This window comes from Olea europaea, chromosome 18 (genome assembly GCF_002742605.1).
Source record: "Olea europaea var. sylvestris chromosome 18, O_europaea_v1, whole genome shotgun sequence".
In the NCBI taxonomy this organism is placed as follows: domain Eukaryota; kingdom Viridiplantae; phylum Streptophyta; class Magnoliopsida; order Lamiales; family Oleaceae; genus Olea; species Olea europaea.
In genome coordinates this window covers 15,934,789-15,952,008 of record NC_036254.1, presented here as the reverse complement: position 1 = coordinate 15,952,008, position 17,220 = coordinate 15,934,789, and the positions used below count along the sequence as shown (strand labels likewise).

Below are 17,220 nucleotides of genomic sequence, written 5' to 3'. Positions count from 1 at the left end.
AAGAACATGAGAAAAAATTCCTTTTTTTAATTGAGAAAATGGCCTCTTCGTTTTTTGAATGCTTGATTTCAAATAATAATAATAATAATAAAAAAGTGTACATGTAACAAGTTGTTTGTGTACAATTTTAATCCACATACTTGAAAGTAGCTGCTTCCAAACCTTGATAAAAGGAGGGTTCCCATACCTCGTAAGAAAAGGACTCGAAAGACTAAAATTCTTTACTCATTCATCTAAAAACAAAGAGTCCATATCCCCAAGTCTAGATATCGTTGATGAAGCATGATGCCAAACACATGAAGTGTTTTTGGAATCATGGTCCATTGCCGATACTTGAAAACATGGGATGGACTCTCCGTTTTTGGATGCTTTTTTAAAAAAAATTGATTTAAAAAAATGCACATGTAACAAGTTTTTCATATACAATTTTAACTCTGCCGACTCAAAAATAAGTAGCAAGTCGAAGCCCGAAGAAAATGAGGAAGGTTTTTCACCATTTTTTAAAAAAAAGAAAAGAAAGAAAAGTAAAAGAACAAAAAATTAAAAAAGGACGAGCGCGTGGGTCAATCCCGACTTGGCCCCACGAGTCACGAGCTCAAGGGCCAAGTTGGCCCTTAGCAGATAAGCTGAGAACAGGCTCCGCTCGTCTTAGATGAGCCATAAGTTGAGCTCGTGGCTAGACTTGGCCGACTGTCACCACTACGTATACCTTTCCAACCCCCACGACAACTTCACGATATAGGTCGATCCACGACTAGTATTGTTAATGACAATAATTAGGATTCACAATTTAACACATACATCATTAATTATAGCACCATAATTTCAACATAAATAGTAGCATTTAGAATTCTAGTATTACTCTTAAACAAGTTGTGCTAATCAACTAACCGCGCAGTTATATAAGTATGCTCTGCCATTGCCACTTCTGAAATCCAAAGTTGGCTAAGCATTTAATGCATGTAAGATGCATGTTAAGATAGTGGAAGATTGCTTGTTAAAAAAAGGCTCTATAGTCAAAAGAGAGAGAGAGAGAGAGAGAGATAAGAGTTGTGCCAAAGAGAGAATCGAAGACTCACAAGAGTAAGAATGTGTCAGGGCCATACTTATGTTTAGCGAGATCTAAGGCGCGTTTCAGAATTTGGGCTCCTAAATTATAGCAAGTAATCAATTTTTTTCATTTATAAGAGTTTTATGGAATTAAATTTGTTAAGTTAAATCAACAATAACACAAAAAATAAAATAAAATAAAATATTCTAAATATTTACATTATAATGTTTTAAATGATCACTTAAATCCAACTAGTCTTGCAATTTTGGAGACAAAAATATCAATCAATTTTAAATAGTCAAGTTGTTCAACCATAATGCAAATTCATAAAAATGATAACATAGATTAATACATAATAGTTAATTAATCAACGGATAGTACTATTCATGAATCCCTCATAAGTCATAAACTAAACCAAAGGCAATTGAATCCACACATACCATCATCAAATTTCATTGAAAATTGCTCAAAAAAAGCCACAATAAAATTTGTTAAACCCACACCTCCTATTTCATGTGATTGGGCTGAAACTATATAATTTTTGTGGAGCTCTTGACAGATCTTACATTGAAATGTCGGTCTAATATTCCATCAATGTCAAAGAAAAATAACACCCAAAATGTGTACATGTTCAGAAAGCAAGTGAAAATTTTGACCCAAAGAAAGTGGTATAGAGTGCACTCAAATTGATAGTAATATTGATGCATATCCTTCTTTTGTTATACAATGAAATGAGTATTCCTAATCTAAAACTTGCAGTACCCTCAAAATCACTACACTCACACTCGGCACCAAAATAGAGACGAAATAATAGAGCAATGCAAATCCAATGATGCAAAACAAGTAATCCCACAACAAACCTATTATTTAAAATACTCGTATGAACGACAAAACAATATATAATTGCCCAAATTTTCAATCCTCAGTGGCTCTTTGTTTCCTACATGATCATAAAATATGGTGTTCCAAATGTGACAAAAAATAATAATAATAAATAAATAAATAAAATAATAATATTAATAATAATAATAACAGCAACAGCAACAACAACAGAAGTAGCGTAGGCACACAATGCAAAACCAATAAAAATCCATAAAAAAGCTTTATTTCATAAAACCGGATTAATCTAAAAACTGTGGCATCTATAAAAATCATCAGAAGCTAATGAAAATCTATATATACTGACAAGCAATTAATTTTCGTTGCAATCATATATAAAACAAAAATCAATAAAACAGAATAGGCAAATCTAGGGCTGGACAAAACTCTCGAACCGAACCGACCGAATCAAACTGAACCCGACGGTTCTTCTCAAGTTAAATACCCGAACGGTTATTTGAATCAAGAACCGACGGGTATGGTTCGGTTCGGTTCTCGGTTCTAGGCCAAGACCCGAAGAACCGAATAAAAATCGAATCTCCGTAATTTTTTTAATTAATTTATTTTAAATAAGTAAAATTATTTTACTTTTTCTAAACAAATTTGTTAATTAGTTAATTTAGTTCAAACCACAAAATATGATTTTCCTATTTCTAATTTTTCAGTTCAAAATCAATTTAATCAAATTGACCTCAATTTTATCTAAATCTGTTATTCTATTGTAGTGTCGTTTATACAGGACAAAATCGAATTAAAACTTTACAACATTTCTCTTAATTATTTGGAGCTCGCTATCTTTCTCTTTCTGTGATTTTAATAATCAAATTTATGAAGAATTCAGCAAAGAGAGACGCGAAACACATAAGATTGAACTACGTTATTTTGTAAGAGCTAATATTGAACATATCATTATTTAAATTAACGTAACTTTGTATATATTAAAATTTTAATTATAATACAGAATTGAATGGAACCGAACCCGAAAGGTTCCGTAATTAAATTTGGACCTGACGGGCCCACATACTAAATACCCGAAAATTTTGAGAACCGAACCGAATCAGATCATATCCAGCCCTAGGCAAATCAACAAAAAAGATCAAGCAATTTAACCTCAAATGTATACAATATCATTATCAAATTTATAATATCATTATTGGAGAAGCCTTGTTGTACAGAGCAAGAGTGAATTAGTACAAACGCGTTGAATTTTGGAGAAGTTGCGAATTTAGGAGGTCTAGGTTTTGATTTAGGAGGACAATTATTGAAGGTTTTGAGTGTAATAAGTGGAATTTAAAAAAAAATAAAAAAAATAAATAAATAAATTCTTTAGGCCTCCTAAAGAGCTGGGCCGAAGGCGATGGCCTTTTGGACCTCTCCTTAGATCCGGCTCTAATGCGAAGTTCTACAAGCACATTAGTGCAAGGATTTGATGATATTAATCAAAACATTTAAAAAAAAAAAAAATCAGTTTGGAAGTGAACCACCAGGTTCTTGATGTGATCTTCCCAGTTCTTGGTTTAATTTATCAGTTTTTAACTTCTCAATTTTTTAAAATCCGTTTCCAAACCGGCTCCTGATTTTTCCGGTCTTCTAGTCGTAAAGACATCCATAACTTCTAGTCGAGAGTAGGATTTCCTCTGTGAATAATTTATTTTTTTTCCAAGGAAGGAAATAATTTTAATGACTCTGTACAATAGTCCTGTTTCCTAGCAAAAGAGAGGATCGTTCTTGATCTCAACACTCTTATTGAACAAGAAATGTAATAATCGTGTGTGAAAAAAACATTTTTTTAGGAGTACGCTGCTGTCAAACAGAACAGCACAAACCACTCGATTGACTTTTACAAAATAAACCAACCTCCTATATTCAAAAGATAAATGCAAAGAAATACTGAGGAAAGCAAAAGTATTCACTAAAAATATTATCATGAAACCAAATTTGAGAACACCTGTGCTCTTGCAAACTGTATCATCTAAAGGAATATTGAATTTCTTCCAATGTTCTTCCCTTGGTTTCTGGAACCCAAAGCTTCACGAATGCTACTGTAAATATTGATGCTATTGAATAGATGAGAAAAGTTCCTGCAAAAATATAATGCCTCAGCATACCATAATGCACGCATGCACAAACACATAGACGTGTGTAGATGCTACCATTTTCCTCGTTATTTGCCTATTCTAGCAAAACCATATATTGGAGTAACACATACATACATACATGTGTGTGTGTGTGTGTGAGAGAGAGAGATAGAGAGAGAACCTCCTTTGCTCCAAGTGAAAAGCAAATTTGCTGTCATTGTAACCACCCATGCTGTCAACCAATTGGCCAGTGTTGCTACACTGCCAGCAAGACTTTTAATGTTTACAGGAAGTATCTGTAACAATCAAAACCAAAATGTAGGAACTCTGGTACGAAGTGAATCAAAATCTACATTAATCTACGACAGTAACTAAAGACAGGAACTTGGAACGAACAACTATGTGTCATGGTGTCATGGTATGTTTACATCATTAAATTACACCAGTATTGGACATTATTAAGGAAGAAAAAAGAAGTTACAATCTTTTCATTTATCGTGTTGTGATTCTAGTACTGCGTACGAAACATAATTTTAATTCTACAAGTGCTACATCTTTGCTTTCTGATTAATAGTTAATCAATCATCTATTATTTGATGAGAACTAGAAACATAGTGGAAAAATAACACGAGTTCTAATATTTAAATTTAGTTGAATTTCACAATGTCCCTCTCCTCGGGAAGTTATGACTTGGCAGGTACCCAATATATTCTTTCATGATAAATAGTTCTGGAAAAGGTTCAACTCTGTTTTTGTAATGTTTCTTTGAAATAAAATTCCTCAATAATTAAATTACATGGAGGGAAGTTTCTTGCTCCATTTTAGAGTTTTGAATTGGATGTATGAATCTCCAGCGGCAGGGACTTCGAAATCTGAACCAACAGGCTGAAGCCTTAAATTATCTTGTCTTGCAGTTTACAAAGCATTCTAAGTTTTTAGAATGAAAATTATTTATTTTTCCCATTTCCTCAAATTGATCACTAAACTAATGTTGCCATACCTCTGACATTATAACCCATGGTATAGCTCCAAGTCCTATAGAGAAACCAATCACCAATACCTGGCAAAAGATGAATCAGAAAGTGAGAAAAGTGTCACCATGGCTGGGGTCATGTAAAGATCCTAAGCAAGGCATACCACAAGCCCAATGAGTGACAATATTCCCAAGGCAAAGCGAGTATGTTCTGATAAAATATCCTGCTTTCAGTAAGATATTAGTATTCAATTAAACCTTAAGAAAGCCAGAAGACAGTCATTACATTGTGTTTAGTCAAATTATGTTTAGAAAATAAAAGAAACCAAACATATGAAATCACGGAAAAAAAAAACAAATATATCGAGAAGTACAGAGATCTCTAATTCATTACTGACCCCCAAATAGAATGCAATTGCAACAAGGAGGCTACTAGCACTCATTAGAGATGAGGATACCTACAGGAAGAGAGAGAATCTATGTTCAATTATTAAGATCAAGCAATAATATAAACCCCAAGTTAAAAAGGATAGTCGAGACGCACTATCAGAAGAACCCTGCGGCCCATTCTGTCCACCAAAGTTGTTGTAATCCCAGTGACAATAACCTTATCAATGACAAGATTCTTTCACTACACAGATTTGGTTTGGAAATAGTAAAAGCAATAGCGTAAGTGAAGGCCAATGCTTACCTGAATAGCCCCAAGACCAAATGTTGCAGCTTTACTGGATGCAATCCCTGTTTAAATTTGATAACAAATTTATCAATTTTACTCTTACAATAGCTATAATATATCATGGCCCCTAGAAAATAGTTTTGAAACATATTACCAACATTGATTCACCAAGAACTCATTTGGTTAAGAAAATATACAGAAACTTTTATAGATCAAATGACAAGAACTTGTAGCTAACAATAGTTATAGATCAACAAGGATATAAAAACCTAAAATGTTAGTTCAGCCGATTTGCCAACTTAGCAAAGATTAGAACACCTAATCAGCTTTACTCTGACACATTAGATCAGTTAGAAAGTCAGTACCCAATTTAGTTTCAACCAATCAAGTTAGCAGATGTCTAATAGCATGACATATGACCAAGTCCAATGAACTCCGTCTCATGTCATACATGATATCATATGATGACACGTTCTCAAGAAAAGGATGGCCTTTCTCTAATTATTTGATATATAGTAGTTTGATGATTCATACTTGAAATCTCACCTGCAGATTTAAATATGTTACTTGAATAGAACAGAACGCCATTGATGCCGCTGAGTTGCTGAAGTACAAGTAGTCCAATTCCTACCTGTGGAATACCAATAGAAGATGTTCAGAAGGAAGAGAAGGAAGAAAAGTTTCCCTTTTGCAGGGAAATATTATCATATGACTAATATTCCAGCTGAGACTAAAATTTTAGAGCATCCAGTGTACCATCAAAGGATACAAATATCTTCTTCTCTTAAGCTCAGAAAATCGGATAGCAGTTCTTTTGGTTGACGATGCCACAGATCTCTGAGAAAGGAACGTGGAAGATAACTACCATAAAACTTACGAATATGCTTATTGACAAATAATTCTCAAGTATGAGATATGTGTCTGCAGAATGATAATATGTTAGAATTCACCAAGACGACAGGATCAAGTCAACACCTTAATCTCATTTACTTCAATTGAGATGTCTGTATCAAATCCCCGTAAAACTTGCAGGGAAGTTTCGAAGTCTTCATTCAGGCCCATTTTGGCCTAGATTAGTTAAAGATGAAATCAGATCAACTTAGATCAGACTAAAACCCATTTAATCTTGTATTCAAGTTTGTATCTCTTACCAACCAACGAGGAGATTCTGGTATGAAAAAAAGACCAGGGATCAAGACTGTGCATGGCAAAATTCCTGCAAATTGCGTTCAATCAACAGTTATAACATATTGAAGAATTAAACATAGCAGTTGCATTTGCAAACAAATAATGATATTTCAGGCCTTAACTAGACTTCTACTATTGCATGTTAACTGTTAAGCTCATTCAAAAAGGACCCATTTCATTGGAACATTAGATACATAGATCTACAAGTAATAGAGAGTTTAGAAATGAGGAAGAAGGTGACATGGATGACTTTATTGTTCACCAATTATATTTTACATTTAAGGATTAGGATCCAATACAAGTGGTATGTTCTACCAATTGAATACAAACAAGTAACTCTTTGTCAAACTTGCTAAAAGAAATTGCGTTGTAATGAGACGAAAAAACAGAAATAACATATTTTTGGCTCACCTAAAACTGCAAGCACTCTCCAAGGTAGAAAAAGTCCCAATAGATATGCCAGCATTATTCCAATTGTTACTGAAAGCTGCAGATGGAAGATAAATGAATTGGATTCCAACTTTTGACCCTGTTGAACTTGAGTTTTAATCAACTTAGAAAAAGGAAAATAGTGAAACTTACACCCGTAGTCCACATTATTTAATTAAATGAGCGCTCGGGTCTACAACCTTAATTTATGTGACACTTGGGTACCCACAGATGGATTATGTTCCTAAATTTTGTTATAATGTCATATGTTTCTCACACGATCAGAGATTTTGATCTCTTATTCACTTAAAAGAAAGAACACAAAACTGAAAAAATAAGAGAAAGACATCTTCTCCTTCCCCCAGCAACCATGCCTGTGTCACACCCTCCCATCAGCCTCCCACCTTCCCCCGTGAAGTCCACCACATCCATAGCCCTTCTCCACCATGTCTGGTTCAGCCAGAACCTACACCATTGCTCCCTTCCCAGCTAATGGATCTTTATACCAGTCTCACTACACTACCACCGAGAAATAGATGATTTGATCAACTTAATTAAACTTCATATTAGTTGAACATAATAAACACGAGTCTTGAAGATGCAAGAATAAGAGAGAGAAAATCAGCTGCAACTTAACTAGGAATTTCGGCAACAAATCAAAGTTGTCATAGTTTAGGATTTATAGTAGCTTGAGAATCACAGCTCGGGTTGATGTCAGCCAAATGCCATGGAAATTAAAGCTTAAGAAGACTAATGATAAAAAAAAAAAAAAAAAAAATGGAGCTGGACTCTAATGCTCATCTAAGTATTAAGTAGGGGCTATAGGTGTAATTTTGTAAAACATTCCCATGAAACATAAATGAAGCACCTGATTAACAGATCCAAGGCTCCCTCTTAGGTTTTGAGGTGCTATCTCAGCAATGTATACAGGCACCTAAACACATTCAAATAGCTGAAGTGCTTGCAAAAAATAACATTGATCAAAGTTCCACAAAGGTATATAAACTATTCAATAGAAGTTACCGTGTAAGATATTATGCCAACGCCAAATCCTTCCAACAACCTTCCCATGTATAAAAATGACGAGTCCTATATACATTCCAACTAAAGTGTAAAATGATCATTAATTATGAAAAAATGTCAAACAACATAGCTTGTAGTTCAAAATATAAAATTGAAATTCTAACTCACTTTTGCAAATGAAATTGCTAGCCATCCAATTATATTTGGAATTGAAGCGATCATCAGTGACTGAACTTCAGCATTTCACATAATATAATAACAACAGCAGCATCATAAAATCATAATTAAATGTAATTATTACATTGTCTAGACCACAATCAGCAAAAAAGGGAAACTAGATTATGCTAATTTACATATTATCATACCCCTTTTCGTCCAATGTATTCCGCAATCTGGCCACTTGCTACTGCACCAACCATTGCACCCACATTTGCTAATGAACCAAATATTGAAAACTTTCCCCACCACCAATGACCAAAAGAAAATTCAGAACCAAAAGTAATTTCTATTACATAACAGCATTAAATGCAAATACACCAAATTCCGGTAAACGTTACCCATAAAAATTAAAAATTACCTCGGAAATGGTAAGTCCAAGATCGTTAATGATCTCTGATTGCGTAGGATTAGAGTATCCACACTAGAACGCCAGTTAATTGTTAACATCAGAAACATGATATTTAACATAGCTTCATGCGTGGAATTAAAATGTTACTAGGGATCGGAGGTAGAAACAATTAACTGTGAAGCCAAATTGGATCGGGCCTAGGGCGACAATGAAGACGCAGAGAAAAATGGAGATAGACTCCCGGATGATCTGGGCAGAAGAGCCCATAATGCTGGACTGGCGAGAGCCCATTCCCGCCATGCGATACCAGCTTCCCGTGTGCAATAAGGGCTTGCGCAACCCATCCTCCACCGTGGCAGCATCAGAACTCATCGACGTAGTTTTCTCCTAGTACTAATCAAAATAGTTGTTTGTTTTTGGAATCCTTAAGAGCGATCTGTTTGTGTCTGGAATATGAAGAAAATAATTTCTGATTTATATTTTCAGTATAAGAATTCGACCATTTCAGTTTGTTTGTTGGAGAAAGAATGCCTGAAACTGGTCGAGCAGCTGCGACGGCGACGGAGAAGCTTAAGAATGCCACGTAGTTAATGGAAATTCCACTATCTAATTTTTCTTTTTCATTTTTTTTAATTGCATTAAAATCCTCAATATTTTCTCATTGTAACATATGTCCTTAATTTTTTATTTTTATTTTATTTAATTTTTTCTCTTCCTCATATTCAACATTCCGTTAATTAAAATGTAATGCATCTTAGAAAAATTATATTGTGAATATAATTTCTAATAATTTTTTTTCCCACATCCTCATATTCAACACTCTAACAGTTATTTTTATTGATCGTCGTTAACTTTCATGTCGTCTAACATCTATAAAAATGATAGATTCCTTCCAGCTGGCCTTCTATTTTGGCTCTATTACGATTTGATACTATTAATTAATGATGATGAAATTTGTGGTCGGCGTTAAACCGAGAAATTTGAATATTTAAATTCGCATTTTATGTTTAGAATTTATAATTTCACCATGGATCCAATGATTGTAGTTCACATCAAGTAGGAACGCGATTCGATTTGAATGGTTTGTGCTATATTTTCAACTCAAAACATTTTATTCAGTTTGAATTTTTTTCCAAACCAAATCAAACCATTTTATTTTTCCAACCAAACCATAATTTACAATTTTGTTCAATTTTAATCCGCGGTTTACCTTTGGACATTATAGTAATGTATTTAACATAAGTTAAATATAAGTTTAAATGAGAACTAATAATGTTAAATGTTAAATTATATTCATATTTACCATAAAATCCATTGATAAATTATTTTCAAAATTTGTTGCTAAAAGATGTTAATAGAACAAATACATCTTTCTTCATTTTTATTTACCTTTTTTTGTTTGACATTCATATTATCATATAGTAGTTGGTAAAGGTAGAGTTACATTCTGTTACTATTGTTTGGTTAAAACTCCTTTTATTTTATTAGTGAAATGTTAAATAAGAATTGAAAGGGATGTGTCTAGACGTACAAAGATTGATAGAGTTTCGACTTATTGAAATTGACGAATTTTATCATCTAACTACTTTATGAAAATAGAAGGTAATAATACTAATTAGAGAACTTTAACATTTTCACACAATCAATATACTCTGTCCTTCATTCTTTCCAAATCATAAACAAGTTCATTAAACATCTAGACACACAAACAATTTTTTTTTTTTTTAAATCACAACGAACAAGTGTAGAATAAATTCAAAAAAACAAATAAAAGAAAGAACAATGGAAAATGGCTTAAATAAGAATCAAAGACTTACTGAAAGAGACGAGAGAAAGAGACGATTTAGGTAGAGATTAGTAGACTGACAGGCAAAGGTGACTGGCGTTTCATTCAGTAATGACAAACAAGCGTCAAATTTTAGGGAAATGAAAGTTTATGTTAGGGCTTCTGAAACTTTATATGTGATTTGCTGACGTAGTTTTGTAGAATTATGATTTGGATTGTTGAAAATATATGCTTTTTTTCATTTCATATGATTTTGGAATAATTTTAGTTTAGTTTAAATATCGGGTAAGGACATGTATTGTGAACCTATTAAATCATTGGTCAATAATGATAAACCTAATTTACTTTCTATGATTATTTCAATAGCTGGTTGTAATTTATATTGCTAATTTGATTTTTTTTTTTTGAAAAGTGAAAACTATAAAATTTTTAAATTAATAAAATTAAATTTTTAATTAAAAAATTTAAAAACGTTTCGGTTCGATTTTGTGCGGTTTTTAAAAATCTAAATCTAAAACAAACCATTTTGAAACAGTTTGGTTCGGTTCGAGGGAAAAACTACGGATCCACGTGGATCCAAGCCAACGGTTTAACTCAACGATTTCAGTTTGATTTGTGATTTCGCGATTTCTTTATGCAACCCTAATGTCAAGGTTTAACAGGTGGCAATTAGATCTAGAGTAGATATCGCTAAAATAGTGACAAATTATATATACTATATTTTAATGACTAAATGGATTACAAAAATGTTTAAATGACCAATTTGAAATTTCACTTGAGCAAGTGATTATTTGTGAAATTAACTTAAAATCTTATATGTCTTAGTTTGATAAAAATTTGTAAATTGAAATGTGAAAAAAAAAAATTATTATTATAAAATTAAAGGAAGCATGGAGAAATATAAAAGAAAAGAAAAAGGGAGAATCAAATATCATGTATGTATTTCATTGTAGCAATGACCCATATTGATATGATTCAAATGAGAGTTATAATTTGAATTAAATACACTCATTTAGAGTAGGTAAAACGTATTTAAATATCCAAATAATATTAAATAGTCAACAATAATTCTCTCATAAATTTACAACATTCCTCAATGGGACAAAAATTGAGGGAAAAAAAAAAAGCCACTTCCTTCGATTTCAATAAATGAAAATTCTTGTATCGAGACGTCCATGTCTTTACGCTAATATCTTCAATATCATAATTCTGGTGAAATATGTTTTGTATTATCTTGATATAGCATTTGGGCAATACCATCTTCATATAAAATATTTATTTATCATATTTGACTTTTGTCAGTATGATGTCCATTGAGAATGACTAGCATGACGTCAGTTGAAAATAAATCTTGTTATAGTTCTGCTTAGGAGTCTCGTATATAATTTGTAGCATATAAAAGTATTATTTCCGGGGTTAATATCTTATAGATTATGCATATTTATTATAGAAAGAATATGACTACTTAAAAATGTTATTAGGAAAAACTTCGCAAGAAAAATCCTAATTAAGGAAAAATAGTACATTATCCCTTTAATATGCAACAAAATTTGCCTCACTAAAAACCTTGACAGGGAAATTCAATAGAACAACATTGATCAAGAAAAAAGGGCACAATGCATATTTACTTCCCTCACATACATTTCATGGACAAGTAAAAAGACTATGTAGATAGGTGAAAAGTGTAGTTTCTACACTTATTCGAGGTCCTAAAATATGATATTTTATTGTTCTTTGGATAAAATACTACCTAACTTGTGTTATATTACATTTTATAGATAAAACTTGATGTTTCATGAAGAATTGGAAAAAAGAATGCAAAATTAGTGAAAAAAGGGCTAAATCCAAAAGTCAGGAACTGAATTACAAACAATACATAGATGAGAAGGTGACAAAATAAAGATCGAGGATGTTAGGGATCAAATTGGATACAATTGAAAAATAAGGGAACAAGATTACAAGAAAAAATGTCGTAAACAAAGGTATTCCAAAATTTGGGGACCAAAGTGTAAACAACCAGTAGTTGATTCGGACCATAAAACGATGATTGAATATCATATGACATCAATTGGATGCTATTGACGGTCAAAGGAATGAAATAGAGTTGAAGCATTTTGACTAATCAATTTCCAGCCGAAGAAATTGTGCTCCCGATTTTCAGCCTCAATTTGAGACCCCTTTTTAGGATGGAAAACATTTGAAATGGAAAATTTAATTCAATAAGAATTGTAGATCTTTGAGTTTACTTTTTAATGCACTTTGAATCACCTCAATCGGAATTCGGAATGAAAAGTTATAACTAAATTATCAAGAGCTATCTAGGGACGCGTGTGTAACACGGAGTGCGCGCAGGGGCCAAAAATGGCACTCGCGCACCAACTCTTTTTCTCTAACCCGAGAGCAAAATCATTGACCGGTGCGTGCGCAATGAACTATATGGGGTGTGAGCATGGGCCAAATTTTATGTGACGAGCTAGTTTCCTTACTCTGATGAAATTCGAAATGAAAATAATATCTTAACATCCTATATATACCTAAACATGCCCAGAACATAGAGAGACCTCCCTTGACCTAATTTTTCATCACATTATACATTTTTTGGAGGCAAAGAACAAGCCTAAATCATTAACATCAAAGGAATTGTGCAAGATTCTTGAAGATTATCCATCTAAAATCAAGATCTCATTCAAGAAAGTGGATTTTTCTACTTTCTTCTATATTTCTTTAATCCAGGTGATGTCTTTTCAGTATTTCTTGTATGATTTAATAATTAGGATGGTTGGCTAAGTTTTTCATTATATTGGATGAATGATGAACCCTATAGTTTATTTATTTTGATTCGAGGTATTTAGTATTTCATGATTTTTCTTGATTGATTTTGCATTCTCATTGAACTATTTGATTGCTTGATCACCAATCAGATAGTAAGTTGTTTGTCGTAGTGTAGGAATACTCACAATAAGTCTAGAATGTTGTAAAATCAATATATGGTATTAGGAATAATATCTATGGCATGTGCAATCATGTATGATAAATCCTGTGAATCAATACATGTTTTTCATAAAGATTCGGACTAGGAATAGGATCGGGTCGTGTTAAACATGAGTTTAATATATCTTGAATGCACGAATTTACTAAATTATGAATTAGGAGTTGAATTTAATGGCAATAGGCAAATTTCAATACAAAATTCCTATATTAGATTAATATTTTGTTTGCTTTCTTAGTTTAGGATTAGTATAGAATACATACGAAATAACTCTTTTGAGTTTATATTACCTCGAATTTAATAAAAGCTATTGAACAAGATATTAGACCTTATTCCTCCTAGGAACGATACTCTTAACTCACAAATCTTATTACTTATACAACGATCATGTACGCTTGCAGGTTTTCTAAGAATAAATTTTTGGCGCCGTTGTCAGGGAATAACGGATTTAATTATAGTTTAGTTGTTTATATTAGATTCGATTTTTTTCACTTTATTTTTTTTGTTGAGTTTGGCTACTCACCCCGATCTTTCTTATTTGGTATTCTTTATAGGTGCTCTTCAATAGCATATGCAAGATTCTGACGCTGGCATAGTAGAATTATTTCTGCAATAATTAATCTAGACATAGATGATGAGAAAGAAGATATATATTGTGAGTTTTTCCATGGGGTGCATTATACTGGCTACTGCTTGTATACATGCATTGACCCAGGAAGGCTCAAGCTCCTGCGATTTCAACAATATTTCCGATGTCAACTATTAGCATTTGACAATGCTAATTAAGACTACATGCCTGTGGCCAAGTATATCCCTTTAGACACACTTGTGGGAGTTGGTCCTTCCATATTGAACGAGGAGGTACTTGCAAAATACTACACTGATCTTACCAAGTTAGATGAAAATAAAAATATGCGTGGGCGATGGCATATTTCGGATCGAATTTAAAAGATGGGATATAATCCACTCGAGAAGTTTGAAAGAAAAGAGTTTCCATTGCCCATGGTTGTAGATTGTGAACCAGCCTTCAACCCGAGGAGATGTCAATTATGGAAGACGAGACTGAAGACGATGAAAGTTCAATTATGAATGAACAAAATTAAGGGGAGGTAATTAATGAAGAAAACGTTAACCCACACTCGTCGACTTCATTAATTGCCCTATCATTGAATTTGTAATTAAATCCTAAGAGGAGAAAGAAGTCTATATAGTTAGATTTGAATCGGATGAGATAGGCAAGTCATATAATATTGGAAGAGGCAGTCCTAAAATTTGTCAAAGTAACCAAGAGTGCAGCAAGACATCAAAAGCGTTCTTTGAAATTTCATGATGCCGAAACAATAAAGTCAAGGTAAAGACTATAAAATAGCGCTTGTTGGGAAGGAAACCCAATCTTTCTATCCCTTTTATTTATTTTTCTTTCTACTTATAGGATAATTTAGTTTATTTTTATAGTTTTAATTAGGGAATTATCATCCATATCCCATTTTCCTTAGGTTACTTGTTGGTTTATTGATATTTGAGCCAAGTAACACTCGTTACAGATCTTTTGTGTCTTAATGCTTTATTTATCCGCATTGTGTAGGAACATGGCGTCGTGAAACACTTGAATCAACCACTACCACGGAAACAATGGGAGACAAGGAAAAGCTAGCATTGAATTTCATCACCATATCAAGGGAGTTTTTTCTTCATTTTCTTCCCCACCCCTTTATATGCGAATTTAGAATTTAAGACATTGAGGACAATGTCTAGTTTAACTTTGGGGGTGAAAAACATAAGTTTTCTTTTGTTCTTTTGTTTTTGTGTGTTTTAAAAAAATTAAAAATATTGAAAAAAATCCAAAAAAAATTAAATAAATAAATAAGAATAAAAATATATTTTCTTTCTGTGGGCTTGCGTGAGTCAGTGGCCTGGCTAGCAATGATGATTATAGTGAATTATGAATCTATCTATGAATGGTGAATAAATTGCATGTTTAAGTTAATTTTTACTTTGCCATATAAAGTTTGATATATATATTGAGCACATGAATTAAGTTAAGCATTGTGTAGGAATGAGTTGATTTCATAATTGAATAGGTTGAAATAGTGGACCATAGATGTTAAACCTAAAACGATTATATTTTACATCCTTAGACCAAATTTAGAATAATTTGGGGGATTTCACTGTTGTAGGAAGATTTTGAGATAAATGGAGATTCTATGTGTGAAACTAAAAAAAAAAATCTTGTTTGGATTGTCCAAGGTCAATAGGATGAAAATTAGGTGAAAGTCTCAAATTAGAAGTTGGTTTACTTGGACAGGTGTTTAATAAGGGATTTTGCACTAATCAAAGGTGTAAAACATATATTTTTTATTTGAAAATTTCTCTTTGTAACCTTTATGACTCGAGATATTAAGCATGTAAGGGTGTTAAAACCTAATGCCCTAAAGTCAACTAACTTGGGAGTCATACCTCGTCAAAATGGATCATTTAGAAAGCTTAAGGGAAATAATGCTGCAAATAAAAAAAGGAAAAAAATGTTCAAATAAAAACTGAAAAAAGAAGAAGAGAAAAAACGGTGCATGAAACAGAAGACGTATTGAATACCTTGATTAAGTCTCAAACACTTGTTTAAGAAAACTGACTTTTGATAAGGGATTATTAGCCTGGTTGAGTTCTAAAGATTGAAGCAATCAAACTATGGAAAATCCTTATTTATTGATATATCGACTTGCAATTAGTGAGATTTACCTAAACTAGAGAGGTGAGAATATTATAAAAATTCAACATTAGGTCACACACTTGAAAATAGTAAAAAGAATAACTTTGGGGTGTGTAAATCTCACGAGTGATGACATATTTGACCATTGAGGGTCGGGAATTGAAACAACTAATGAATTCATGATGATATGCTTAATTCTTCTCACACACACACACACACACACACACACCTCAATTTTACATTGAAAAAATAGATTTTAATTTTTATGTTGTAATTTTGAAGTTGTGCATAGATTTGATATCATGATTTCAATCCTCGGATAAAAATTCAGGTTAGCTAGCAAATTTTTAATTTTTAATTAATTAATTATTTATTTATTTTTATTTTTTTGCATTGCTTGATTGACTTGCCACCAATTAGGCAATTAGCACTGCACGTTTGTGTGATGTTAGATTTATTTTTGTTTGAGGACAAACAAAGATTCAAGTTTAGGAGTTTAATAAGTGTAATATTTACACTTATTCGATGTCCGAAAATATGATATTTTATTGTTCTTTGGATAAAATACTACATAACTTGTGTTATATTACATTTTATAGGTAAAACTTGATGTTTGATAGAGAATTGGATAAAAGAATGCAAAATTAGTGAAAAAAATGACGAAATCCAAAAGTTGGGAACTGAATTACAAACAATCCATAGATGAGAAGGAGACAAAATAAAGATCAAGGATGTCAAGGATTTAATTGGATACAATTGAAAGATAAAGGGACAGGATTACAAGAGAAAATGAGGTAAACAAAAGAATTCCAAAGTTTTGGGACCAAAGTGTAAATATCCAGTAGTTGATTCAGACCATAAAATGATGATTGA

General features: G+C 32.4%; 1 protein-coding gene across 3 annotated transcripts; it reads right to left on the bottom strand.

Moving 5' to 3' along the window:
- Positions 1–3,652: 3,652 nt before the first annotated feature.
- LOC111367610 (sugar transporter ERD6-like 6) lies at positions 3,653–9,485 on the bottom strand. 3 transcript variants are annotated; one of them, XM_022988576.1, is made up of 18 exons: positions 9,040–9,485; positions 8,875–8,937; positions 8,663–8,752; positions 8,466–8,525; positions 8,298–8,363; positions 8,143–8,208; positions 7,257–7,332; positions 6,809–6,873; positions 6,633–6,725; positions 6,414–6,494; positions 6,204–6,288; positions 5,673–5,719; positions 5,526–5,588; positions 5,380–5,439; positions 5,146–5,205; positions 5,009–5,068; positions 4,190–4,304; positions 3,653–4,011 (listed from the first exon to the last, which is right to left on the bottom strand). In XM_022988576.1, the coding sequence occupies exons 1-18, from the start codon at positions 9,235–9,237 to the stop codon at positions 3,899–3,901; spliced, it is 1,461 nt and encodes a 486-aa protein (XP_022844344.1). In that variant the 5' UTR covers positions 9,238–9,485; the 3' UTR covers positions 3,653–3,898. The 3 variants fall into 3 exon arrangements, with proteins under 3 accessions (XP_022844344.1, XP_022844345.1, XP_022844346.1); XM_022988577.1 differs by lacking the exon at positions 8,143–8,208; XM_022988578.1 differs by lacking the exons at positions 8,663–8,752; positions 8,875–8,937; positions 9,040–9,485 and having other exon boundaries at positions 8,298–8,378; positions 8,466–8,539.
- Positions 9,486–17,220: the final 7,735 nt, after the last annotated feature.